This window comes from Peromyscus californicus, unplaced genomic scaffold (assembly GCF_007827085.1).
Source record: "Peromyscus californicus insignis strain IS unplaced genomic scaffold, ASM782708v3 Scaffold_7__1_contigs__length_154581171, whole genome shotgun sequence".
In the NCBI taxonomy this organism is placed as follows: Eukaryota; Metazoa; Chordata; class Mammalia; order Rodentia; family Cricetidae; genus Peromyscus; species Peromyscus californicus.
The window spans coordinates 7410758-7438751 of NW_026294595.1; the positions used below are offsets into that span (position 1 = coordinate 7410758).

The 27994-nt window shown below is 54.6% G+C and overlaps 1 protein-coding gene across 4 annotated transcripts in view; it reads right to left on the reverse strand.

The window, feature by feature from the left end:
* Lamc3 (laminin subunit gamma 3) overlaps positions 1-24838 on the reverse strand; it is a 59299-nt gene extending 34461 nt beyond the window's left edge. For 2 of the 4 annotated variants that reach the window (XM_052724685.1, XM_052724681.1), the window contains exons 1-8: positions 24347-24837; positions 13444-13748; positions 11406-11536; positions 8151-8317; positions 6016-6204; positions 5816-5933; positions 3430-3528; positions 509-645 (exon numbers count right to left, since the gene is read on the reverse strand). In XM_052724685.1, the coding sequence (XP_052580645.1) occupies positions 509-645; positions 3430-3528; positions 5816-5933; positions 6016-6204; positions 8151-8317; positions 11406-11536; positions 13444-13748; positions 24347-24764 (1564 nt within the window). In that variant the 5' untranslated portion in view covers positions 24765-24837. Of the gene's footprint in view, positions 1-508; positions 646-3429; positions 3529-5815; positions 5934-6015; positions 6205-8150; positions 8318-11405; positions 11537-13443; positions 13749-24346 lie in introns of all 4 variants that reach the window. The other 2 variants (XM_052724684.1, XM_052724682.1) reach the window with 1 other exon arrangement.
* Between the last annotated feature and the right edge of the window lie 3156 nt (positions 24839-27994).

The following is a 27994-nucleotide window of genomic DNA, read 5'->3' on the forward strand; positions in this document are numbered from 1 at the left end:
GTCCAAAGACACAGTCATGGCTGCCAGAACCAATCTCAGACAGGCCCCACTCTAGTCTGTAAAGTGGGATGAGAACATCTGTCTACAGATGCTGAAATTCCCTGGAATGTGGAGTTCAGCCATGCCTGGCATACAGCAGGTGCTTAATGTGTGGAGGCCCAGACTCTAAGCTGGCACTCAGATATGCTAAGAGAGACTAACTTTCCTGGGGGTGGATGGAGGCTGTCCACAGGACTCGGGGTGCCTGCGGACATACCCAGCCTTCCAGTACCACCCTGAGGATTAAGTGCTGGAGGCAGGAAGAGTGGAGGCTGGGGAAGGATCCCAGGGGTAGCGGGCAGGTGCCGGCGGACTCCCCTCCACACCCCGCCCACCAAGGCTGTGTGGCCTAGGGCATCTCTCCAAAGGGACCTTGGTGGACTGGCTGTCCCCATCCTAGCTTCCAAAATGAGATCCCTAGCCAGGGCAAAGAACCATGCCCTAGAAGCAGCTTCTGTGCACTGCTCACCATGGCGGAAGTCTGAGAGGATGGGGTGTGCCTGGAATCCGGCAGCGGGGGCACACACCTTGGAGTGGCCATAACAGAAGCAGCTGCTGCAGCCTGCAGGGTTGTGGGGCTGCAGGTTAAATGTCCCGGGGCGGCATCTGTAAGAGAGTCAGGCGGGGTCACATGTCTGAGCCAGGACGGGACAGGACTGGGGTCCACCCGGCTAGACTGTTCAGAATCCTGGAGAAGTTTAAGAAAACATTTTAATTTGTATTATTATTATTATTAATTATTATTATTATTATTATTATTATTATTATTTTAGAATCACAGGAATTAGAAAGGCAGGACAGACAGTCCTGTGCCTGCTGGTTCAGTCTCTGCTGCTGATATACAGCCTTGGAAAAAAAGATCAGCCTCGCCTGACGTTAACGCACTCCAGGCTGCGGCAGGGTTTCTCCTCTCCTGGCTACCATGTTTCCCTGCTCAGGATCTGACACAGCGTTTAGCCTTGGTGCCTCTGGCTGTAAACATGTCCTCCACTCCTGTGACACTTTCGTTTCCGTGGGGTGTTTGCCTGCTTGTGTGTTTGTTTGAGACAGGGTCTCACTATGTAGTCCTGCTTGGCCTGAAAGCCGCTATGTGGACTAGACTGGCCTTGAACTCACAGAGATCTTCCTGCCTCTGCCTCCTGAGTGCTGACACTAAAGGTGCACACTACCACAACAGGCTTTGGGTTTCATTATTGTTTGTTTGTTCTTTTGTTTATTTATTTATTTATTTATTTATTTATTTATTTATTTACTTATTTATTTATATTATTATTATTATTTTGGTTTTTCGAGACAGGGTTTCTCTGTGTAGTTTTGGTGCCTTTCCTGGATCTTGCTCTGTAGACCAGGCTGGCCTCGAACTCACAGAGATCCGCCTGCCTCTGCCTCCCAAGTGCTGGGATTAAAGGCGTGTGCCACCACCGCCCGGCAGTTTGTTTGTTCTTAAAGGAAATTTTAATTTAAAAATGTTTTATATGTATGAGTGTTTTGATTGCATGCATATCTGGGTACTATGTGCATATCTGGTGCCTGGGGAGTCCAGAAGAAGGTGTTAAATCCTCCGGAAGTGGAGTTTCAGATGGTTGTGAGTCACCATGTGGGTCCTCTGGAAAAGAAGCAAGTGCTTGAAACTGCTGAGCCATCCTTCCAGCCCCCTCGTTTTTTGAAATAGGGTCTTTTTTAAAAAAGAGATTTATTTATTTATTATGTATACAGCATGTATGACTGCAGGCCAGAAGAGGGTACCAGATCTCATTGCAGATGGCTGTGAGCCACCATGTGGTTGCTGGGAATTGAACTCAGGACCTCTGGAAGAGCAGCCAGTGCTCTTAACCTCTAAGCCATCTCTCCAGCCCTGAAATAGGGTCTTATACCCTGGCCTGGCCTTGTGCTCTTCACAATCCTCCTGTCTCAGTCTCCTAAGTGACATCATCTCCTGGCTACTGTGCCGCCCACAAGGTTTGTCTAAACAGTTACTGCAATTTACTCATTAGAAGTGGGGCACTGGCCCCGGGTGGTGGTGGATACCAGTAACCCCAGCACTCAGGAGGTGAAGGCAGGGAGGACCAGGTCCTCCTGGTCATTTTCAGCTACATAGCAAGTCAAAGGTTAGCCTGGCCTCCTGACACACAGTCTCAAAAAAAAAAAAAAAACAAAAAAACAAAAAAACAAAAAGAAAAAAGAAAGAAAAAAAAGAAAAGAAAAGAAAAAAGGAGGGGCCAAGAGTAGCACAGAATGAACCCCAGCACTCAGGAGGCAGAGGCAGGCAGATCTCTAATAGTGTGGGGCCAGCCTGGGCTGCACAGTGGGAACCTGTCTCAAAAACAAAACACAAAACAACTAACAACCTCCCAGGAGAGGAAAAGTATCGAAGAACTTGCTTGCAACACACTTGAAGGCTGCCATTGTTATTAGTAACTATTTCCAGAGCCGTTGTTATTAGTAACTATTTCCAGAGCCGACTCCGGAGCCTATGGTTCTTGAGCCTATGGTTTATTGCTGCTGTCGGCAGTGGCTGCTGCCGGCCGCTTCTAGCCTGGTTCCCCACCCCACCCTTCTCCAGCATTTGGAATTCTGAAAGAAGATTTGCCCCACTGTCATCTGTTTATTTATCCAATCATGTACTGGCTTTACAGATCTCTGCCCCACTCTTAGGGTTATAATGTAATCACGTCTTCATTAATTTGTTTTTCAAATAGTTCCAGCTTTGAGGTTTCCTGTGGACTGACTCCTGTATCCCTTTCGCACAGGACAGGGATAATTCTTGTCTTAGATCAGTTGGTAGGGGCTCCTTGGAGCAAGGCATTGAGAAGGATCTGAGGTTAAGATTGTTGTGTTCCATTAATAATGTCTGCCACTGGTGTGAAATGGGAGGATTGTGACAGCTTTCCACTAGTGATGTCTGATAATGGTGTGAGATGGGAGGGCTGTGACAGCGTTCCATTAGTGATGTCTGCCACTGGTGTGACAGCTTTCTATTAGTGATGTCTGCCACTGCTGTGAGATGGGAGGGCTGAGACAGTTCTCCACCAGTGACATCTACCATGGGTGTGAGGCAGAAGAGCAGAAATGTGATAACCAGGTATTTGCTGCCTGGATTAGGCACGCTCTTCCTATCTGTTCAGAGTTTTCTTTCCAGGATTCTAATCTTGAAGCAATAATGCATTTCCTTAGCTAACAAACCCTCAGTGTTGTTGGATCAGAATATAAGAAGTGCCCATGGGGCCTTGGCTATCTTCCTGGGTAGCAGGTCCCTGGGGTTTCAGAAAGAACATAGGGTGACAGGCTTGCCCAGGTCTCCGAGGACCCTGCCCTGCCGTTCCCCTTACTACACAGCGTGGGTGCCTCACCAGAGACCCCCAAGGCCACTTTGTAGATGAGCACACCCACCTGTCACATAGGCTGCCTTCAACATTCTTTTTGCAGGGACAATTCCCACTGTGGGGGTCACAGGTGCCCAAGCTGCCAGCATCATTGCAGGCACAGGGTCTGCCGAAGAAACAGAGAAAACGTCCATTGAGCACTCCATAGTGGACTGTCCCATCCTCAGAACTCTTCATGCCCTTCCCTGCTCCCGAGAAGTCAGGAATAGGACTACCCAAGAGACTGGGCTTGGTGGCACCGTTCCCACTTTACCAGGAAGTACCTCACCTACCCATGCAATGATGCCCCTGCCCATTACCCACCCCCCACTGGTGCATCCATCCGTCCATCCATCCATCCATCCACCCACCCATCCATCACCCATGCTCTTGAATAGCATCCCCCTGATTGCCCCTCCATTAGTGCAACCATCCATCCATCCATCCATCCGTCAGTCTGTTTATTCATCCTTCTATCCCTTAGCTTCCCACCCACCTATTCTCTCATGCATCTATCCACCCACCTTCATCCATCCAGCCATCCTTCTGTCCACCGTCTACTCACCTCCATTCATCCACCCATCCACTTATCCTTCCATGCACCCATCCACTCACTCATCCATCCACCCGCACATCATCTGGTAAGACAGGGATCCCAGGATCATGAAGGAGATGGACAGTGATGAGGCAGCCCCAGGGAGGTGGCTCTGGCCCAGCCTTGGAGACTGGGAGGGAGCGGGGGTGGGGAGAGCAGGGGGCTTCTCGAGAGGGCAATGCCTCAGCTGGGGATCAAAGCATGGGTAGTATGTGTGACACGGGCTGAGGAGGCAGTGCTGGGAAAAGGAACATGTTCCGGGGGAGGGGCAACAGCGGGTGCAAAGGTCCCAAGCCCAAGACCTGGGAGGCGGCCAGGGTCAGGTCCAGCATTTTTTGTGTGTCTTTGTTGTGCTGGGGATAGAATCCAGAGCCCTCCACGTACTTGGCAGGCACTTACTCCACCACTGAGTCCTGGCCCTGACTTTAGTGGGCATTTCTGCACCACCATGTCACCCAACAAGCTTCTCCTGCCTTTCAAATGCATGGGGACACTGTTATTCACTAGAACTAAGTTAATTCATTTTATTTTTTCTTTCCTGTGTGTGTACATGTGTGCACCGGAGTGTGTGCATGTACGTAGGGAGGTCATAGGTTGAAATTAGGTTTCTTGCATTCCACCTTATTTTTTGAGACAGGGTCTCTCACTGAACCTGGAGCTCACCAATTTGGCAAGACTGGTTGGCCAGCAACCTCCTGCGACCCACTTGTCCTTGCCTGCCCCCAGCCTCCAGCACCGGCTTACAGATGGTGCACCCGGCTTTTGTGGGTTTCACATGCGGGCAGGGGATCTGAACTCACATCCTCACGTTTGCGCCCGGTGAGCACTTTACCAGCTGAGCCTTGACAAGTCTATTTAAAAGTGCTGCTTGGGGACAGCAGAGTACTTGTCTATCATGCATGAAGCCCCGGGTTCACACCCCAGCACCACACAGAACTGGCCACGGTGGTGTACAGTTCTAACTCCGGCAGGAGGTCATTCCTGGCTGTAGCGATTTTGAGGACAGTCTACGATCTGTAAGACCACACCCCCAAAGTGATTATGAATTTGCAGTATTGGCCACTGTGAATTCCACCGTAAACTACCAGTATTAAATGTGTCTGGCCCCTCTTCTAAGACCCAGCGTGTGGCAGATTGCTGGGCTTCAACTAGTCTCTCTCCTCATGGCGAGGTACCACGCACTCCAAACATGTATATAATACCTGGCTCCCTGCCCAGTCTCCACCTGGCCCTCTGCCACGAGGACCAGCCTCCATCCCTTCCTCCTCCTCAGTCTTCTGTCACCACAGACTTGGGCTCTGGAATCCGCTGTCTCCTTCCTCCCTCTTCAGGGCCAGCCCTACTCCTGCCGAAGCCTCCAGCGGCCTCTGATGCAGCCACCTGCCTTGGCCTCCCTGCTCACAGCAGCCCTCAGCTCCCCGAGGCCCCCTCTGCACCAGGTCCTCTTCTTCCAGACCTGAGCCTCACCTGACCCTTGCCTCGGCTTTGGCTGTACTTCCTACTTGGAGAGTCTCTGTGTCCCTCACTCATCAGACTCAGGTTCAACCTGGGACTCTGTCCCTCTCACAGCAAGTGAGCCTCCCAGGTCTCCCCCACTCCACCCCCACCCCCACCCCAATCCCACCCCCACCGGGCAGGCTCGTTCTTCCCATGTCCCCAGCTCTATGTCTCATAAGGCTGGGGCCCGGTGGTTACAGATTGAGAAAATGTAAGGCGAGGACATAGAGGTGAGGACAGCCGGGGCTCTGTACCTTCCATGTCTGATTTAGCACAAACACACAGTATGGTCAACACAGACCACTTGTCCCCACATCCTCACCTGCAGCCGCCCTCGCTGAGGGAGTGGAACCCAGGCCGACAACGGTCACACTTCCAACCTGTCACCGTGGGCTTGCAGGTGCAGGTGCCCGAGTCATCACACTGGAGACTCAGGGAGCCTGGGGAGGAGGGATATAGGGCAGTGGAGGCAGAAGGAGCTGAGGACAGGAGCTGGGGAAGGGTGAAGCTGGGGCCACTCACCTGCTGGGTGGCAGTCACAGGGTTGGCATGGTGTCCTCGGGGCCCATCTGTAATAGTTCCTCTCACAGTGCTCACAGTGTGGCCCGGCTGTGTGGTCACGGCAGTGACGACAGTGCCCACCGTGACCCGTGCTCCGAAAAAGCTCCCTGTCAAACGTGCACTCCTCAGAGTGCCCACTACAGTTGCAGGCTGTGAGGGATGGAGGTTTGTAAGTGTGAGTGACCGGCTCTGCTCGGGGAGGGGGCTCTGTCCTCTGGAGCAGGCTTCTCACAGATGAGTGTACTTGGTTAATCTTGTCAACCTCACGGGATCGAGACCCACCAAGGACACAAACCTCTCAGTGGTTTCTACATTAGGCTGAGGTGGTAAGACCCACCTCAAATATAGACGCACTATCCTCTGGGCTGGGGACCTGGACCGAAGAAGGAGCTTGGAAGCAAGCTGATCACCAACATTAGCCACCCTCTGCTTCCTGGCTGCAGATGCCATGGGACCAGCTGCCTCACACTCTCTCCACCATGAGTTCCCCGTCAGGAGGTGACTGTAACTTCAGGCTGTGAGCCACACAAACCTTCCCTTCCTTATACTATTTTGTTGGGCATTTTATCATAGCAACAGGAAGTGACTGACACAAAGCGCCAGAGTCCAGGATGGTTTTCAGGCTTAGTGTGACCAAGTACACAGAACCCGGTCATTGAATGTCCCCAAACAGAATGCTCCATAAAGACTAGGTGGGCTCCATAATAATTACTCCAAAACGATGTTTTCCTGGAGGGAGTCGGAAAGGTGTTGGGATGGTGCAGGAAGTACATCCCATCCAGGAGCAGAACATCTGGACCAGAGGAGCAGTGTCTGCTTGGTGTGTGTGTGCCGAGAGGTTGGCTGCGGGCAACTCGCCATGCAACGGGCAGGGGATGGTGGGTACCGCAAGGTGAGTGGTGTGTGGTGCCAAGGTGGCTGGGAAACAGAGGTGCCAGGAGTCTGGGAGCCCAGAGCTCCAGGGAGGGGGCAGGGGTGTAACTAGGTGAGGGGCATAAGGGTATTTGCACGCTTTGAAGAGCCTTCACTGCAGGTGGAGGAGGTTGGCAGCTAGAGCCAGAGGAGAGGGGCGGGGCAGCCAGAGGAGGGGCAGGGTTCACAGAGACGAGAGGGTAAGGCAAAGAATTTGAGGCTCAGAGGTTGCCTGGGCTAGGAGTCGGAGGTGAAGGGTCAGGCGTGAAACTACATCTTTCAGGCTGGTGACCGAGGACAGAAATTTGACCACGGCAGGTGGGCGGGCGGGCAGTCTGGTCTTCGGCACCCCCACCATGTAGAGACAGGCTCAGACTTGGCCCAAGCACGGAGCAGCACAGCTTCCCTGGGGGAGGCAGGCCCGAAGCCAAGAGGAACTTATTAGGACTGTGTCCCCCCTGGGGCAGCTATTGCAGACAGGAAAAAGCTGTCTGGCCCAAGGAACAATCTGACTCCTCCCCATGGTCCCCTGGCAGACCGTGGCCCAGGCCCAGGAGGCCAGCTAGGAGGCCGTATGTGGACTTCTGCCTCAGGCTGCAGGCTCTGCACACGTGACATGAAGCAGACTAGGTGATTGTGAAGGGAGACAGGGAAAGCGGGATGCTGGGGTGGCTGGTACACCGCTGGGAAGGCTCCTCCCTCCCCACTGTCCCTGTAGCCTTCCAGGGCCCTTCCTCCCTTCACCAGTGCCTCTTTGAGGTTAGGCAGGCCGAGCCACACCACACACACAGCTGGAACATCAAAGGCCTTCTGGGGACTGTGGGGGACTGTGGGGGACTGTGGGAAAGGCTGGGGTGGGCGGGTCAGAGCCCTGTGGGTGGGGGTAGGGGGACTGGATTTCATTAGCTGCCAGGGTTGGAACAGTTAAAACAAAGGGTTAAGTCTAGTTTGGGGACCTTCCTACTCTCCTACCACAGGCGCCTCTCCGGGTGGACTTGTCCTGGAGGAATGACTTGTGAGGGGCGATTGATGCTCGAGAGCTCTCCTCAGCATGCCTTCATCTCTCCTTCCTAGCTGCGGACTGCACCCTGCACGCCAGGCCCACCCAGGAGCAGTCCCACTGTGAGGTTTCGGGGATTGTCTCCTAGCCAGCGTCACTAGCCTGCTGCCCGAGGGACACTCACGTAGACACTCATTGGCGTCTTCTGCGGTGCCACGGGCCCACGGACGGTCCTGGAAGAAGGGCAGACAACGCTCGCAGTCCGCACCCGTGGTGTTGTGCTGGCAGCGGCAAACCAGCTGGCCGGCCTCGTCGGGGCCGCACTCACTGGCGTGACCATGGCATTTGCACCTGAGGGAGGCAACCGGAGGAGGGCGGGAGGAGGGCTGGAGACGGTTGCCACCGACATTGGGAGAAGGGAGGGGTTCGCTGTGAGGCACCCCTTGATTGCAGCGCAAGTGTGGGCATCCCTGAGCCCTGACTACATACCAGGGTTGTGATAAAGAGAGCACTGGGTTCCCAAATGCTCGACGGAGCGAACCCTGCTGTCCCAGTTAGCTTCCTACTGTGTGATAAACCCCACGACCCAAAGCAACCTGGGGAGAAGACGGTTTACTTCATCTTACACACTACCGTTACAGACTATTATGAAGGGAAGTCAGCGCAGGAACCTAGAGGCAGGAACTGAAGCAGAGGCCATGAAGGGTGCCGCTAACAGACTTGCTCCCCATGGCTGGCTCAGCCTGCCTTCTTATACAACCCAGGACCACCTGCCCAGAGGTGGCACCACCCCACAGTGAACTGGATCCTCCCACATCAATCATTAATCAAGAAAATGTCTCAGAGACTTGCCTACAGGACAGTCTGGTAGACTTTCTCAGTTGAGGTTCCCTCTAGCCTGTGTTGTGTTGACAATATACACCAGCCTCCTGTTATCCCCTTTGAGCAGACTGCTGTGGGATGGTCTGTATGTCAAGTGTGTTGCTGATTGGTCAATAAATAAATCACTGATTGGCCAGTGGCCAGGCAGGAAGTGTAGGCAGGACAAGGAGGAGAATAAAGCTGGGAAGTGGAAGGCTGAGTCAGAGAGACACTGCCAGTCGCCACCATGACAAACAGCATGTGAAGATGCCGGTAAGCCATGAGCCATGTGGCAAGGTATAGATTAATGGAAATGGATTAATTTAAGCTGTAAGAACAGTTAGCAAGAAGCCTGCCATGGCCATACAGTTTGTAACCAATATAAATCTCTGTGTTTACTTGGTTGGGTCTGAGCGGCTGTGGAACTGGCAGGTGAGAGAGATTTGTCCTGACTGTGGGCCAGGCAGGAAAACTCTAGCTACAGCAGACTGAGAAACTGAGGCCTGGAATGCCATCCATCTGTGGCTTCCAGATAGTAAGTGGCTGCCACAGAAGTCTCTCTCTGGGCGGAGTCCCAACTCAGGGGTCTTGGGACCCAGGGAGAAGCCAATTCAGTTTCCTGGTGGGGGCGGACAACAGGTCACAGGGTCAGTTCTAAGTGGACTAAGGTTATCTCAGGTAATTCTGCAATTGTGTCTAAAAGGGAAAGAAAGAAGCATCCTGTGCAGGAGTCAGTTCCCAAGAAGTCCTCAGAGTCTGAGCCTTGGTAGACAGCCTTGGGCCTATGATCCCATGACACCCACAAGGTCAAGAGATGGGTGAACTCCGTAAGAACCAAGAAGTGCTTTGCGGGGTGGGCAATGTGGAGTGCTGAGTGGAGGCTGACCTTGTGTGGCTCAGAGCCCACCCTGGCCTCCTGCTCCTGCCTTGCTTTGAGATGGTCCCAGACAAAGCAAATAGCTCCAGACTTTGCTCGCGTCTTTGGAGGTGGGAAGGACTCTCTACCTCAGCTCCAGATGACGGAGCAGGCTCAGGACACAACAATGGCAGACACTAAGGGCAGAGCTACCATCCTGGCTCCCCAAAGTCAAGTCCCACTCCCCCTCTGTCCTCAGAGGGCAGTGATGGATGACTGGCCACTTCCAGGGCCCCCGGCGCCATCTCTGATTTGGGGACACGGGGGTATGGTACTGTTTGCTCACGGGCAGCAACACCCCACTGCTGCTGGGAGGGTTGAGTCCAGCACCTGTCAGTCTCAGAAGATGGGGGTCGTGGGAACTTGGAAGTGACTTCTCCATCCCTGAGAGGGTGCTGCAAGCTCCCCACTCCCCCATGAATCCCTCTGACCCAAGGGAAGGTGCTGTTCCTTCCTGAAGTCAGCCTTCACAGCCAGCTGTAGAGCCGAGGGTGGTCTGGGTCCCACAGCTGGGACCCAGATGTGCTCTGGCCTGCAGCCCCTGGCAACAGGCACAGCAGACGGCGGCCATGACCATCTTTGGAGTCCTGTTGAGAGGTTTGACCCGACTTGCAAGTCAGGGGGGTCATCTGGAGTTCCTCGCCAGTGTCTTCTCAGGTCCCTTCACACCTAGTATTCCATGGAGCAGACATCTCAAAGTGCCAGCTATTGGGCCTGGGCTCTTCCCTGCCTTCCCCAGCTTCAACATTGCCCTGAGTCGTGGGAGCCCAGCGTCTGGGGCCGTCGTCACCGTTGTCCACATCCACAGACTCACATCATCTTAGTAAACTGTCAGCCCAGGCTCACGCCCGGCATGCTGGTCCCAGCTCCCTGCCTCCTTCCTCTCTGCACCCTTTCCCATACTACTATACCAAGGTGTGGCGGCTCATACTGTCAACTTGACAGGACCTAGAATCACCTTCCAGACGGGCCCCCGGGGGAGTTTCTAGATGAGGGTTAACTGATCCGGCCTGAATGTGGGCAGCACCATTCCTGGGCTGGGGGCCAGAGTGGGTAAAAGAAGAACACCAGCTGAGCCAGCCTTCATCTCGCTCTGCTTCACTTCCTGCTGTTGCGCCGTCCCGTCATGGCAGACTGGACCCCCGAACTGCACTTTGGTGGGCCCAAATAAATCCTCCCTTCCTGGAGTTGCCTTACCAAGTGTGTTGTCACAGAGGTGGGGAAATCAGCTAATGACTGGGTTGGAGTGTTTGACAGTCCGAGGCCTTCGATGGCTCCCCAGAGACAGCGGGGTGGGAATTATCTCTGCCCATGGGCCTGCCCTCACTCCAGCCTCAGAGCCTTCTCCTCTCTCAAGCTCAGCTTTCCCAGTCATGGAGGCTTCTGCCTGGACTACCCTGCAGAGCAGACTCTGAGGCCAGCCTGGGCTTTTATTCTGGGGTACACTCGTGTGTTTATTGAGAGCTACTGAATTCATGTCCACTACACCACAGGCCTGGGGTAGGAACTTCTTGTCTGTCCTCATATCCTGGTGATGGGTCCTGTTCACTCCTTCTCATCTGGATCACCCCAGGTACCTCACCGGCTCTGTGGCTCTGGACCTGAAGTATGGGGCCTGCTCCCTCAGCCTCCCCCTGGTTCTGTGCCCTGCTTGCAGCCTACCTGCCGCCCACAGAGAAGTCAGACACAGCGTAGTAGTAAGACTGGAGCACCCTGGGGTCCTTGAAGATGTCATCCCCGAATGTGTTAAGCCGATCCAGAGAGATCAGGAGCTCGGTGCTGGTGACCCACTCCTAGAAAAGGGGACAGGGACAGCATCAGCAAGTGTTCCTGGCCAGCTCCACTGGGAAATCCTGCCCCCCAGTCCCCAGAAAGTGGAGGTGGTCCTGGGGCACAGGGACAGGCTAAGACAAATCTCGAGGAGAGGCCAGAAATCAGGAGGCCTGGGTCAATCTTGGGGCTGGGTCACTTGCTGACTGTACAACTCTGTGACAAGCCCCAATGCCTTGGTACCTCTGTTTCCCCATCTGTAAAATGCAGCCAGATTAGTGGCTCCCTGAGGGTACGAGGAGGAGGGTGGCAGGGTCAACTACTATGTGTGGGGCCGGGCATCTGCACAGAAGTGGTGTGTGTGTGTGTGTGTGTGTGTGTGTGCGTGCGTGCGCGTGCGTGCGTGTGCGTGTGCGTGTGTGTGTGCGTGTGTGTGTGTGTGTGTGTGTGTGTGTACAGCAGCTGAAGCAGCCCGTCTGAGACCCTGGTGTGCAGGTCGCCTGCCTTCTCCCCTCCCTGCTTTCTCCCCATAGCTCCTTACATGCAGAAGACTGACACCCTAGAACATGAGCCCCACAAGCCAGAGCCCCTGGGCTCTGCCTGGCACATAGCAGACACTTGATAAATACTTGCTGATCACGGGCTGGATGAGCAGCTTCCCCGTGGAAGCGCGTGGTGAGGAAGTGGGGGATGCACGTGGAGAGTGACATTTCCATCCGCCTGCTGTTATAATCAGAGGCGGCTCCGGCTGAATATTAATCAACATTTTAATTCAGCCCAGGAGCCCCTGGCTTAGCAATCAGGCCGTCAGGATGGAAAATGAGCTCCTGGTACAGTTGCTCCTCACCCCAGCAGGACTCAGTCCTGAGAACTCGGTACAGCATTGAGGCTGCGGGCCCCTGTCACTCTCTGAGTCACCTGGGGCTGGGATCTGCAAAGGTCACAGCTTTCAGGGGTCTGTTGAAGGCAGGTCTGACTGTGAGGTCGGGGTGAGGCTGCAGTCCACCTTTTCCTCCCCTCCCTCCCTTCTCCCTCTTCCCCCCTTTTATTCTTCTACTGATGTGATTGCATTCATCCCAGACCGGCCTCACATGTAGTCCAAGATGGCCAGAACTCCACTTACCAAGCGCTGGGATTACACAGGTGTGCACCACCACACCCAGATTATATGGTGCTGGGGACAGAACCCAGGGCTTCCTTTGTGCTAGGAAAGCGCTCTCCCCACTGAGCTATGCAGATTGGGACCCCTGCATTTCTTCTTGTTTGTGGTGCTGGGGTCAAATTTAGGGCCCTGTGCATGCTGGGCAAGCATGGCATCTCCAAGCCACACTATAGCCTGGTGCTGTGTTCTCAGAAAGGCCCCTGGGAGATGCTGAGGACCAGGGAGCCAAAGCCTGGGTGGGGCCGCAAAACGATTCACCAGTAGGAAGTCTAGGCTCCTAAGTAGAACTTGTTATCCCTTATGCAGCCTCGCACAGCTGAGAGACAGGCAGGATGCAGGTGGGCCTGCGACTCCTGATCTTCCCGCTTCAGCCTATTAGGTGCTGAGATCCCAAGCCGGGCAGTGGAGACACACACCTTTAGTCCCAGCACTCAGGAGGCAGAGACAGATAGAGCTCTGAGTTCTAGGCCATCCTGGTCTACAGAGTGAGTTCAAGGTCAGCCTGGTCTACAGAGTGAGTTCCAGGACAGCCAGGCCTACACAGAGAAACCCTGTCTCGAAAATCAAAACAAAACAGAAATAAAATGAAATAAAAAAATAAAACTGAAAACCAGGTACCCACAAAAAGATTCTAGGGTTTAAGGTATGACAGCCAGGAGGATCCAAGGGCACTCAGGTCCTAGCTCTTCTGGCTTGCCTGTTGTTCCCCAACCCAGGCTTGCCCCATTCCCCCATGATCCCCCCCCTCAGGCCCTGTTGTCCACTGACCTGCAGCACAGGGCTCTCCTCAAAGTTGTAGGCACTGGGACGGCCCTCCAGGGTGGAGAAGGCGACGTTGCCCCCGTTCAAGGGGGAGATGTCGCTGAACTCGGAGGTGCAGAAGGCCACCCTCTCATTCTCGCCCAGCCACAGGTAGTGGCCCTCAGGACGGCCGTAGGTTTTCTGGCAGGAGGCACTGTAGTACTGGTAGGGCTCCCAGGGTCCACCGGGATGCGTGCGCTTGTAGATGGCAAAGCTCTCGGGGCGACTGGTGTGGAACTTCAGCCTCACATAGGTGATCTCATAGGCCTTCCCTGCAGTAGGCAGACGCAGACCATCTTACAGAAGGGAACAGGGACACAGCCCTGGATGGGGAATCAGGAGAGCTGCCTGGCAGAAACTCCCTGGAGCTGTGGGCTGGAGTACCATCATCGGTTGCTTGTCGGGAACACGGGGACGGCAGCACCAGCCAGCTTCCCAGCTACTTGCCCATCTTTTTCTGGGTGTGTGGGGGGCTGAGGCAGGGTTTCTCTGTGTAGCTTTGGTGCCTTTCCTAGAACTTGCTCTGTAGACCAGGCTGGCCTTGAACTCATAGAGAACTGCCTGCCTCTGCCTCCCGAGTGCTGGGATTAAAGGTGTGCGCCACCACCGCCCAGATACTTGCCCATATTTTATCTAGTTCAACCCACCCCTTTGTATGGGAATCTGAACCATTATACCCTGACTGGCAGTGTCTCTTTTTGCTCCATAAACAAGCAAACAAATAATTAAATAATTAAAATAAAGACTAACACTATGTACCCTGTAGAACGTGTGGTAAGTGAAGCCCCAACTGTGAGTAAGAGCGGAAATGGCGCTTTGGGAAGCGAGCTGGTGTCACGTCAGCATGCTGAACGGGGTTGGTGTACAGCCCAAGAGTTCCAGTCACAGGCAGATGGCCAAGAACAACACAAAACACATGACCCACGAAGAGATGGATGTGCATGTCCACAGCAGCACTAAGAACGGTCCAAACGTCTGCCCACTGGTGTACTCTACTGCTAGGCAACAAGGAATGAAGTCTGGATGTGCCATGCAGCCATGCCCCGTGAGAGGTGATGCCGAAGCCGCTAAAACAGAGGCCCTGCTAGCTGACCTCACTTATGCCGAGTGCCCGGAAACAGCCCAGCCACAGAAAGGAGGTTAGCGGTATTTGGACGTCAGGGTGAGACTTTGGGATAAGCGGAATGACTACTAACGGGCACAGGATTGTTAGCGGCTGATGACAGCATCCTACAGTTGACTCCATGGTTATTTTCAAGTGGTGAGAGGCAGAGCCAGCGCTTCACGTCAACTAAGCAAGCATTGTACTACTGAGCTGAGCCCTTCACACACACACACACACACACACACACACACACCAGGCAATAGCAAGTGTTGGTGACAACATAGAGGCCACTCTGCACTGATGATGGTAAGTTTTAAAAAACGCCACCATTGCGGATAACAGGAGCAGGTCATTGGAAAAGCGAGAGCCAGCCTTACCTTACAACCTGGCATGCCCAGTGTGGAATATCCTTAAAAAACCGAAGGCAGGCATCAAGGAAGACACACATGCATCTGCGTTCACAGCACCACTGTTCAGGACAGCCGAGAGGAAGAAACTGCCCAGCACATGTCAGACAGATGGCCCAGCCATGCAAAAGACTGCTGTCCAGCTTGGAAAGTGGGACAACCTGACCCTTGGCCTAAACTACAGACGAGCCCTGAGGGTGTGGTGCTAGATGGAAGAAGTGTGTCACAGACAGATCAACACTGCAGACATGCCTTGCATCTCACACACGGAGACAAAGTGCCCAGAGGGGCTGGAGGATGGTCAGTAGATAGCAACACCTGCTTGGCAGGCACGAAGGCCCAAGTTCAAATCTCAGCACCCATGGGAAGTCAAGCACAGCTGCATGTGTGACCCCAGAATGGAGTGGGTGGGAGTGGGGGAGGGCAAAGACAGGCAGACCCCAAGTATTAGTGGCCAGCCAGCCTAAAGAGCAAGCTTCCAGTTCAGTGAGAGACCCAGCCAAAAGGCAACAAGGCGGAAAATGATAAAGGAAGACACTTGACCTGCTCTGGCTTCCACATGCACACGTGCTTGCACATACACACACACACACCACATACACACACACACCCCACACATATAAACCACACATTACACACCACACACACCCCCCACACATACACACACCACACATCACACACACATATGTACACATCACACACACACCACACACAAACCACACATACACCACACACATATATACACATAACACACACACACACCACACATACTACACACACATCACACACCACACACACATATGTACACACTACACACATACGCATGCACACACACCACACTTCCACACACCCACACCACACCTCCACAGGTACACACACCACACACACACACACACACACACACACACACACACACACACACACATACACCAGTAGTACAGGGCCTGGTGAGATGACTCAATGTCTAAGATCATATTTGACTCTTACTTAGTACTAGAGTTCCCGGCACTGGGCGGCTCACATCTACCGTAACTCTAACTCCAAGGGACCTGACGCCCTCTCTGGCCTCCTCGGCACCTCCTTGCCTGTGAACATACCCACACATAGACACACACAGCATATATATAATTAAACAGTAAAATAAATGTTTTTAAAAGATTATACATTTTATAATTGGGCTGCAGAGTCTTGGGGGGCAGCCCATTCTGTTTCTTAAGTTGAAAGTCCTCGGTACAGCTTCAGAACAGGGGGAATGTGTTTGTGACCCCAAATTGCGCACACTTGAAAGGAGATCCAATCATAAGCTATGTGTATTGCACCACAACAAAAGAAAAATTTAGGGTAAATACATTGTCCCTGTGGGAAAGCAGTTTGCTGACAGAGACGAGGAGCCTCAGGACTATTCCCAGTAACTGACAAAAGAAGCTTCGTGGGCGGGGGTCATGGCCTGAAAGCACAGACCAACCGTCAAGGCATTTTATAGACTTGGGAAAACTGGGGATCTGAAGAAACAGCTGTGGGGGTCGACAGGACTGCAGTTCCCATAGTGACCAAAGTCCGTGATGAAAGCTGGAGTCAAGATGGTAAAGGGAAAAAGAAACAAGGTACTGTGCAGGATCGTGAGGGCCTGGGGAGGAGGCTCACCTGTAAAGTGTGTGCCCCACAAGCATGAGGACCTGAGTTCGAACTCTTAGCCTAAAGGACTGGGTGTCGGGATGCGTGCCTGTAACCAGATGTGGGGGTGGGCACAGGATAATCCTGGGGCTCACTGGCCAGCCAGCCTGCCTGAATCCACGAGCTCCAAGGCCTGTGAGAGACCCTGTCTCGAGAAACAAAGTGGATAGCAGCTGAGGAACAGAGCCCTGAGGTGATCTTGTGTGCACATACACAGAAAACACACAGAAATAATTAAAAAAAAAAAAAAAGAGTTAAAAGACTAGGTCCCAGTCAGGTGTGGTGGTACATGCCTGTCATCTTAGCACTCGGGAGGTAGAGGCAGGAGAATCAGGAGTTCAAAGCCGTCCTTGGCTATACAGTGAGTTCAAGGTCTGCCGCAATGCCTGGGACTGTCTCAGAAAAACCAAAAGGCATGGGCCCCAAAGACAGCCGTCTAATTGGTGAGCATGTTTGTCCTCGGAACTCAGCACAACTGTTCCTCCTTCAGCTTCCCTGTTTTTCCCAATTTTCTTTCCTGAAGCTTGTTCTAATTTAAAATTGGAGGAAACCCAGCTTTACGAAACTTTTTAAAAAGCAGCCGCCTTGCCAGGTTCCGTTTTAAGATGTTTTCTAGAGTTCCGTGGCAGCGCAGTTGGCACGGAGCTTCTGAGCCCTTCACAAGAGGGAGTTCAGGGGCCTAGGCGGGGTCAAGCGGTGCCAGGCCGGCTCCCTGGTAGGAGCGCCAGGCCCAGATGTACCCAGATGTGCAGGCACTGGGGCGGACACAGGTGCTGCCGGCCTGGTAAGCAGGGAGCAGTCAGACACCTCCCAGGAGGGAGCCAGGACACTTCAAAGGTGGCTGGCAGGGAGGCTGCCCTCTGAAAAAGAGGGTCACGGACTGCATGCATGCAAGCGGGGCTTCTGCTCTGGGGAACATCACAGCTCCTTCCTTGCTGAGCCAGGAGAGTGGCTGAGGCAACATCACAGGGGCTCAGAGGGATGGTTTGTTGGAGAGTTAATTAGAAGACAACTCCAGTCTGCTCTGTGAGGAAGGCAGCCTGAAAGGCAGGGAAAGGAAATGGCCCCGACATACAGTGACAGGCATTGCACCCACAGCCACCCAGGCTCTTACTGTAGGCTCTGGGAATCAGAGAGGTTCCAGGGTGATAGTTTTGCTCCTTAGCTCTAGGCCACCCAGTACACTGTTCCCTCTACCTTGAATATTGTTTTCCCCAACTCCCTGAACTACCTCTCATGCATCTCGGCCCAGCCTACTGCATTGAGCACCTACTATGTGCCTGCTGAGCACATTTGCACACTGTCTGTCTGAGACCCCCCAGTCCCACTGTGGTATGCACTCCACTAACGAGAAGCCCACAGCTCAGAGAGAAGGGGGTCCCAACTGGACACAGGAAACAGTAGGATCTCTTGGTCCTCAGGCCCTCAAAAAAGCTATGCAGAGCCAGCTACCCTTCCAAGGGGGCTCTCTGGATGCCCAGGGAGACAGGGCTTCTAGCAAAGGGGTATAGATGCTCACGGAGATGCAGAGAATTGCCACCAGGCTTTGGTGGCTGTCATGGCAAGGGCCATCTGAGCCAAGCACCAGGTGCTAGGGCACATCTACCCCACTAGCTGGGACATAAGGCCCGTCGAGACACCGGACTGCCGTAAACCAAGTTGGTCTACATCCGGTGCTGACCTGGTGGGTAGGCCAGGCTTATTTTGGGAATATGGAAACAAAACAAACTTTAACTACAGCCATCTGGGGATCGGCGAGGGGTGGGGCGGGGGTGGGGCGGGGGTGGCGCCAGAGGGGGCAGCAAGATTTGAGCTGGAACACATGGGCAGGCCAGACTGATACCCGCCACTGGGAGCTACTTCCCATCTGAGAGCCACCCCAGGCCTGAGCCCCAGGCCTGACACCCACTGTCAAGTGCTGTGTTTCCCAAGCTAGCTTTTGGCAGCCCTGGGCATTTGGAATCCCTGTGAAGAACTGGGGTCCCTCTGAGATCCCAATCCAGAGGCACAGGAACCAGATTTGAATCAGGCCTGGCTCCATACCAGCCCTCCCACCTAACACACGTCAAGGTTGTCAAGTCTGTTGTCTAGCTTGGGAGAGGAAACAGGTTTTCTCTGATCGGTGATTGCACAAGATTGTCAAGAACGATTCTGAGGTCCAGTCCCAGCTGTGATCACTGGAGTCTACAGAATACAAGTTTGCCGAGAAGGGGGATGGACATTCCAAACCACAGCCGGACATAAATAAACATAGGCGATAAACAGAGGAAGGGCAGAGGGAGCAGTGGAGGGAAGAGCTAGTGGGGACTCTGGAGAGCGACTGGACACTTTGGCAAACAGTGAGTCTTAGGGCTGAAGAGGGTGTTGACTTGAGAAATACTTGCCTAAGTATATGGGGAGTCAGGGAGGGGGCACTTTTCTTTAAGAAGAGTCCATAAGCCGGGCGGTGGTGGCGCACGCCTTTAATCCCAGCACTCGGGAGGTAGAGCCAGGCGGATCTCTGTGAGTTCGAGGCCAGCCTGGTCTCCAAAGCGAGTTCCAGGAAAGGCGCAAAGCTACACAGAGAAACCCTGTCTCGAAAAAAACCAAAAAAAAAAAAAAAAAGAAGTGTCCATAAATTAAAAGCACCCTCTCTCGGCCATTTCTGAGTGTGCGGTCCACGGCATTAGGCCCCTTTGCGCTGTGATGCCGTCACCAACACTGCCACTTAAACACTTACTTTCCATCCCCTCCCCAGTCCCTCGTGGCCCCTTCTACTTCCTGCCTCTATGAATTTGACGGCTCCAGGAACTTTCTAGAAGTAGAACAGGAAGCACTTGTCCCCTTGTGACTAGTGCCCTTCACTTTGCTTCACTTCTGGGCTGGGTAACAATCACACTGTGCAGACGGTCCCCACGCAGCCGCGCTAGCTACTACGCCTGACTGTTGAAGCACTGCAGGGGCCTTTCTTTCTGGGCCCTTGCTTGAGCTCCGAGGACCACATGGTGTTTGGAAGCTGCTAAAATGGTCCAGCCTAGGGCTCGGGTGGGAAGCTGGGCGGAGACAAGTGATGCCTTTGGGAAGGGGTAGGTCATCTCAGAGGTGGATCCCGATTCCAGCAGGTGAAGTCAGGCCATGAGATGGGGTAAGGGCTGGCTGGCCTCAGAAGGGCCAGGCAGGGAGGAAGCCATGTTTTGGAACACTTCAGCAATGCCTCTAGAGGGACCAACCTTCACTCAACATTTCTCCACTCGCTCCCTCCCTTGCGCCTGCAGAGGACGCTGGGCGCTGGAGATCCACTGGTCAGATAGATGCCTGACTTCTCTCTTGATAACTGGGTAGGTCAGTGCTGTGCCTCAGTTTCCCTATCTGCAAAATGAGCGTGATAATTAGAGGGCAAAGTGATCAGACGTCCTCAAGGCTCACAAGCAAACTTCAGCCACTGTTCAGTCATTCTGGTATTCACTGACTGACATGGACCAAAGGCCAGAGCCAGGGGGCCTGGGGCTGGGTGTGAGGGGAAGCCTGAAAACAAGGGCCCTGCTCCACTCACACCTAGGGATGATGGTGGTACTCAGGGCCAGGGCAGGAAGGCAGGTGAGTGCAGGCCTGGCCGGAAGTTCCTGAAGGAGGGCATCCTAAGCTGAGTGGACAGGGCAGATTCTCTGCCACAACCCCAGGACTTGGGATCTGGCACCCAGTGGGTGCCCACTGGTTTATGAGCTAGTCTGGGTTCCCAGAAGTTGAGAAGAGAAAGTGAGCCAGTAGAAGTCGGGGTGTTTACAGCAAGACCCCACAGGAAGGGAAGAAGAGCCACATTTTGCTGTCTGGAGGGAGGCACGGCTTCTGTCAGAACAGGTTAGGCGGAAAGGGATTATGGGAGGCTGGTAAGCCATTTGTCCTCCCCACCACTGCAGGACCCTCCACCTTTGCAGCTCCTAGATCCCTGTGGGAGGCCCTGGGGAGTGGGGGCGGGGCCAGCTGGCCCAGGGCCACTTCTGTGGGTGGAGGGAGGCTGTCCAAGACCACTGCCTTGACTCTTGACCTGCCTGGGGCCTAGCATTCCAGCCAAATCCCCTGAGGAGGTGGACTGAGGACTCTGTCCCCGGGCTCTGGCCCTAGCCAAGGCAAACATACCACCCACTCCAGAGGGGTCACAACAGAGCCGAAGCTCAGGAGACTCAGGAGCCTTGGGGCCTCTGGGGTCCTGCAGGGTCCCTGGTCCCATTCCTAGCCAAGCCGGGCCCTCCACTGTGGCTGCTTAACCTCTACGGTGTTCTCTCCTCCCCCGGGGCCATCTAGGCTTGGAGGGTTCCAGATCCATGGAGCTGCCTGTCTCTCCCTCAGGCCTCCAGTGCTGTGGCTTCTCTCAGCTCTTAGTACCTGCAGGCCCTGAAAGGCCAGGCTGACCTCCCCCGCCCGCCCGCCGGCCCCCACTGAGGCTTCTGTGCCTCACCTGTGTTCTCAGAGCTCTGATTCTCCCCACGGTGTCTCATGGCTGGCCTGAAGTCATGGGCATAGTTGTATTCTTATGGCTAAGAGCCAAGGTCATAGGCTCCCTGAATACCAGGCAGATGGATGTCAGTGGCCTATCCGGCTACCTCCCCCTCCACTTGGGGGCTTGGGACCCAGCTGCGTTTTTCTGTAGTCCTGGGAGAGTCCTGACAACCCAAGACAAGAGGACAGACACCAAGAGCCACCACACCGGTTTCTTCTGGGATGGAGGGCAGAAAGCTCAGGGTCAGGCTGCCCCTTCCACTCTGTCCTAAGGGCAGACAGCGGAGCTCTGGAGTTGAGCCATTCTTTACCCTGTATGACCCTGAACCTCAGAGCCTCAGTTTCCCCATATGTGAAGAATAAATTCCGCCCTGCTGAAACGCTGGCGAGAGTGTCTTTGGTTCAGGCACAGCCACTAACTGGTCCTTGAACAGTCTGTCACTCCATGGCCCTCCCTATCCTCCCTCCCACCCACCCCTCACCCCAGCCCTGCTGTCTTCTCCAGGCCTCAGTGAAGCCCTGAGAGCAGCCGGCTCCACCATCCCCACTGTGGCCTTTCATTATGGGCAGGAAGACCTAGCTCAGCAGCAACTGCGGGATAGGATCTGGACCAGATGTCAGGAGCTGCGGGGCGCTGGGAACGCTGTGACCTCCATCCTTAGCCGACCTCCGCCTCCTCTTCTCCCACTCCTCACCCCACCCCCTCCAGGGGACCCTGGCCAGAGCTGCTTCCGACTCGCCCCTCCCACCCAGCACACAGGGGCAGCAGAGGACTGCTGGGGTGTGACCAGCCCACCTCAGCTAATGGCCAAGGAACTCTGGATATCATGACCCATGAGTTAGCTGCAGCAAAATTAAGACAGCTAGTTCCCAAATGGGCCGTCACAACCCGGCTCTGGTCCCGGATGCCTTGGAACAGGGTGAGCCCTTATTCCCTGATTCAGAGCCCATCCACAGGGCTCAGCCCCTACCCAGGGCTTCCTGCCCACCCATGAGGGCCATGGTGGCTCCTGAGCACTGTCGCTGCGTTACTGTCCTCAGAGGCAGCAACTTCTTATTTTTATTTTTTTGAGACAGGACAAGGCTAGCCTGCTCCTAATTCTCCTGCCTCTACCTCCCGAGTTCCATCAGCAGTGTTTAGTGCTGGGATTGAACCCAGGGCCTGTGCGTGCTAGGAAAACACCCCATCAACAGAGCCACTTCCCCAGCCCTGCTCTTGTCCCCACAGTACAGGCAGGGAAACTGAGGTGCAACACGGAGTCCCAACTTCTCCGTAGTGGCTACGCTATGCCTGAGTCCAAAGTCCCACTGCATGATTATACCCCATCCGGCTTTTGGAACCAGCAAGAGAACACTGAACTGGCCCAGTGTCCAGGATGCAGTGTGACACTGTCATTCATTCATTCATTCACTCACTCAGACAGTCGTTCATTCATGGTACAAACTCTTCTGGCCTCCCACCTATGAGCTTGGTGCTGCTGTCCAGTAGGATGGGAAGACCCACCCCCAGATGTATGTGCCTTGTACGTGTGTGAGCACGTGGAGTCTTCGCCCACACTCACATTCACAATGGAGGATCCGTGATGCCTGGAGACTGCTCGTTGAAGTATCTAAAGGTCGCAGGCGCACTTGTCAGGCATGGTCCAAGTATTGCTATGGACACGGCTGCCCCCTACGGCAACCACGGACTTCCCACTCTGCCTCTCCCTCCCCCAGTGCCTGAGGCCTGAGCCCTCCTTGGCATCTAGATTTCATGGGCACATGTGACAGTCTTTGTTAGGAACACTGTGTCTCCCTCACAGTCCCTCACCCTGCCCCAAATTCCTCCCATGGCCTTGGGGTCTTGCCAGTCCCGTCAGCCAACTCCCCTAGTTTCCTGCTTCCTGTCTGGGCAGACCCCACCTCACCCAAGTTCCACGTCCTGCTCTGGACAGTCAGACCATGTCCTCACCCCTGGGAAGTGGGTTTGGGATGCAAAAGGAATGTGCCTGCCTGTGCTGCCGAAGGGGTTAAATACCCTTCCCACCTCTCTTTTCCGAGGACAAGGCCATTTCCTAGTCTTGCCAGGGCTTTGCCACCCATGGGGAAGAACCAGCTTAGTCATGAGTGCTGCAGCACATGCCAAGTTCATGTTCTGATCTCCATTGCACAGGAATGTCTGTGTCCTGACTGTTGTTCAGCAGCTGTGTGTCTGTGCACAAAGCGCTTACCCTCTCTGAGCTTCCAGTTTTTCATGGGGACAGTTCATCATCTGTTATCCAAACTGCTGGCTCCGGCTGTGTTTTGGAATTCAGAACTTCTCAGGGGTATTATTGTGAGGCTGTATGGAGCTAAGGGATGGAGTGCTTACCTAACGGCCTTCATTCTGGGCTTGGAGGCTGTACGCCAATGAGATTTCAGTAGCAAAACGTATGAATATTGGCTCGTACTGAGATACACGAAGCCTATAAAGAGCCTCAGGTCAGATTTAGTGCCAAAATGAATTATGAAAATACCAAATCCAAGTTATCAAAGCTTTGGAAGATTCACACAGTGTCCAGGACATAGCAAGGAAGACAATGGGCTCATCTGGACTTGGAGTGGGCAGAGAAGAGTCCAGCTTCAGGGTGGAGGTGAGGCCCTGGGTTCCTATCCCCAGGGGCCCAATGCTCCTGCACCTTGGCTCAGGCTGGGTGGAGCAAGTCACCAACAATGTGCCAAGTGGCTATCCAGTGGCAGGAAGAAACCGTTGTCCTGTCCAGGATGTTACAGCTTTCACCTGCCTCCCATTCCCAGACTGCTCACAACCTTGGAGGTCCACTGGGCCTTGAAGTTGACCAGGTTAGGAGTCCCTGCCTGGACCAGGTCATCGTGGAGGTCTCTGTCTCTGTCTCTGTCTCTGTCTCTCTCTCTCTCTGTCTCTCTCTCGGTCTCTCTCTCTCTCTCTCTCTCTCACACACACACACACACACACACACACACACTTCTCTAACAATTCTTCCTGGGAATTGTTGCTTCACCCAGTTTCACAGCTCTGCAAAAACTGAAGGAGGCTTTCTGCCCCCAGAAACCCTTAGGGGCGCCCCTTGGTCTGGTCTCCGGCAGCTCAGAGGCCGCGGGTCCTGACTTCTTACATCTGGGTCCTGCAGCCTGCCCCAGGTGCACAGCCCTCCTCCTCTGCCAGGGTCTCCATGGGATGGAGACAAGGTGACAGGGGACACATGCTTACCTAGGCGCAGGGTAAGGTTAACCGAGGTGGGGTACTGCACCCCGAAAGCCATGGATGGGCTCTGCCACCAGGTGCTGTCATCGGGGTTGTGGAAGTCTGTGAGGTAGGAGGCGTCGTGGCGGAGCCGGGGATCCGCATCGTCACAGCGCTGGCACTGTGGCCCGGCGCCGGGAGCCCCCACGTGCGGGCAGAAGTCCTCGGGAGGGCGTCCGCACGTGTGCGAGGCCTCGGCGCGACGGCCGAACGCCGCGTTCTCGAACTCAGGCAGACAGCGCTGTGCGCGCCCCGCGCCGTCGTAGCAGGAGCCCATGCCCGCGCCCTCCGCGCAGCGCGCCTCTAGCATCACCAGCGCCACCAGGGACACCAGCGCCACCGACGCCACCGTTGCCAGGCGGGACAGGACCCCGGACACAGCCATTTTCGTGCCCCGATCCACGCTGCGCCCCGATCCACTCTGCGCCGCGTTCGGCGCTCGACCCCTCTGCGCTCCACTGGCCCCGCAGCCCTCCCCTGCAGGCGGGACCCGACGGCATCTGAGGGCGGGACCCACGCAGGCGACACCCCACCATCCGAGCTCAGTCCCTTCGTGCTCACCCCCACCTGCTGGACGTGCCCGGGAGTGCCTGTTTGTTCTGGCTGGGCTGCGACCCGGGACTGTGAGCCAGCCTGGCCCGCGGTCTGAGAAATGGGCTTGGTAAAGACACCATTAGTGGGACATTTCTATGGAAGCCCTGGTGAACCCTCCAGAGCCGAAAGGCAAGGCAAGTGCAAGCCCTTCTTCACCTGGCGGAATGACCTCTGGGAGTTTCCTTCCGTACCTGTCCGCGTTTCTCCTTCAAAAGTGCTGCGGCTCTTGGCTTCTCTCCTCCCAAAAGCTGATACTTTTCACCTGCGATTTACCAAGGGCCTTCCTCTCCTCAACAGAGGCCTCCCCTTCTCTCCACCAAGCTAATATCCTTCCCAAGGCAGCTGCCCCCCTTGTAGATAGTGGAACAGCATGACCCCATGGCAGGGACACCTCCCTGAGCAGGACACTGTCAGACCCACGAGACCTAGGGTGGGGAGAACCAGCAGGGGTCCAGGCCTGCATGGGAGTTAGGGTCAGGTTTAGGGAGGTGGTTCTCTTCGGGTCAGGCACTGGTGGTCCAGCGAAGCCGGGAACCTGTGTAGGGGAGCTTGCTGCCTCACTCCGGGGTTTCCTTCCTCACACCCATAGGTACAGGGGTCACGGGGATTCCTTGAACAAACAGCTGGTGGAACGGAGATAGCCAAGCTTGTTCATGAGTGTGTCGAGTCGGTGTGTAATTACAGGATGGAAATGGACCAGTGTTGCCCCCTGTTAGCACTTGGATGGCCTGTGTGGGCTGGCCCCACAGGAAGGGGTGAGCTGGAGACAGTGATGTCGAAGTGACAGACCGAGGCTGCAGGGCATAGTGGACTCCCCCACAACACCCCTAATAACTCTCAGTCAAGGACGCGGCTTGAGTGAGGTCCTTAGTTTCTCTCTCAGTTCAACCTATGAGGCTTTTATTGAGTTACTTGAGAGACTGAGTAGGCGAGGGATCCGTGCTGCATGATACAGACGCCATTAGTCACACGGCATTTGGGTCCTTTCTGTACCACCCATGTGGCTGTGGCAGAGCCCACAGCCTCTGTCCCACTAAGACTGCCCCAAATCTTCTCCACCTAGCTGCCTTTGCAGTCAGGATCCCCGAGGCTGTCCTCTGCCCTTCAGACTGAATGTTCTGGGATACATGAGGTCCTGGAGAAGGGAGGCTTCGCCCTGTCTATTCCATCTCTACAGCCTGAGGCCCTTGTGTGCTAGCCATAGCCCCAGTGGCTTCCCGATCCCCCCAGGGGGCTTCAATCAGAGCCCGCAGAGGTGACTGCACTGTCCCAGCTTCCCTGGGAGCCCCTCAGGTCCCTCCAACCTTCCCAAGCACATAAATAAGGCCCTGTCAGAAATACCTAAGCATTGGAGTAATATGCAGCCCAGAGCCCAGATCATTGACAACGGTCCCTACAGTGAAGCCAAGATTCTACTCTTCACACACAAGTTGCTAAGATACAGCTCCATGATTCTGCAAGGCTGGCTAGACTGGGCTCGGGCAAGCTCCACCCTCTCTGTCCACCCTCACTGTGCAGGCCGTGGGGACACCAGGGTGAGGCACATTTGGCTCTTACCCCTTGAATGAACCCAGCCTGGGCTGGAGAGATGGCTCAGAGTTTAAGAACACTGGCTGTTCTTCCAGAGGTCCTGAGTTCAATTCCCAGCACCCATATGGTGGCTTACAACCACCTGTAATGAGATCTGGCTCCCTCTTCTGGCCTGCAGAGATACATGCAAACAGAACATTGTATACATAATAAATAAATACATCTTTAAAAAAGAAAGAAAGTAAGTAAGTACCCAGCCTGCAGTCCCTGTACAGCACAAAGACAAGTTCATGGCGTGGTGTGGGACTGATACCATGGCACCCTGCTTTAGTCTCATCCCGTCACCAGAACCTACTCTCCACTCCAACAGGCTGGCCGGCTAGCCCCCGGGGCGCCTTCGCGGGATGAGCAGGGAGAGACCACCACAGAGGATGTCTGCACCTAGCAGCATCCAGGGCATATTTGTGGGATGCACAGAACTCCAGGCTGGTTTGGACTAGAGGCGATGGTCTCTTTCAGGGCCAGCTGGATGATTACCAACTGGACCAGCAACCTTGCCTTGGCTGGTGGCCTCAGTGGAGGTGCTGAGAGGCGCCCAAGGTCCCTTGCCCCAAGGTGTACAGTGTTAACCACCAGGTGGCGACATTGGCTGTAGTACAGGGACAGGCCTCTCTTGCCCCCTACAGGCCAAAAACCCCGCGGCCCATGGTTGCACAGCTGTGTGGAGTTGACCAGTGGTCAAGAACAGACCCGAGAAGGGAATGAAGTCCAGGGAAGGTTGCCGGCCTTTCTCCTCCAGCCTGTTTCTTACCACCTAGGCCCCACACAACAGGCCTGTACAGCCTGGCACAGCCCTGTAGATGGACAGACTCCAGGGGGCCTCGGAGACAGGAGAGACTCTCAGGAACACACAGCAGGAGGGGGCAGGCCTCACCCCACTGTCTAGGACAGACACTCGCTCCCACACTCACCACAGATCTTGGGGAGTCTCTTGTCCAGGCAGATGGGTGGGTGCCCACATTTCAGGCTCAGTGGGAATAACACTGGATGAAGGGAAGTGTACCGGATGGCTTTCGTCCTTCCCTCCTGGGAGGGCTTTGTGGCTGATAGTCAGTCACCCAACTCCCTTAGTCTTGGAATCCAAGATAATGGCCCTGTGAAGTCATTGAGGTCTGGGTCCAGCTGTACAAAGCAGGAACTGGGGCCTTTAGTGGGGAAATGACATGTCAGGGCAATAAGAGACCAAGTTCCTCCCTTCCATGTGGTTGGCTCTTCTTGAGAGAGGGTTTGGGACGGGCACAGAATACAGTGTGCCTCCAATGCATAGGGGTGTCTGTGCACCCTCAAGTCTCAGGACTCTCAAGATATGAGTGAGAATGGCAATACATTTATCTGTAGCAGCTGGAAAGGGCTAAGTGGGACAGCTGGGGACTGCCCGTGTGCGATGCTGGACCATGAGAGGGTGTGGCTACGTGTCCATCAGGGAGCCGG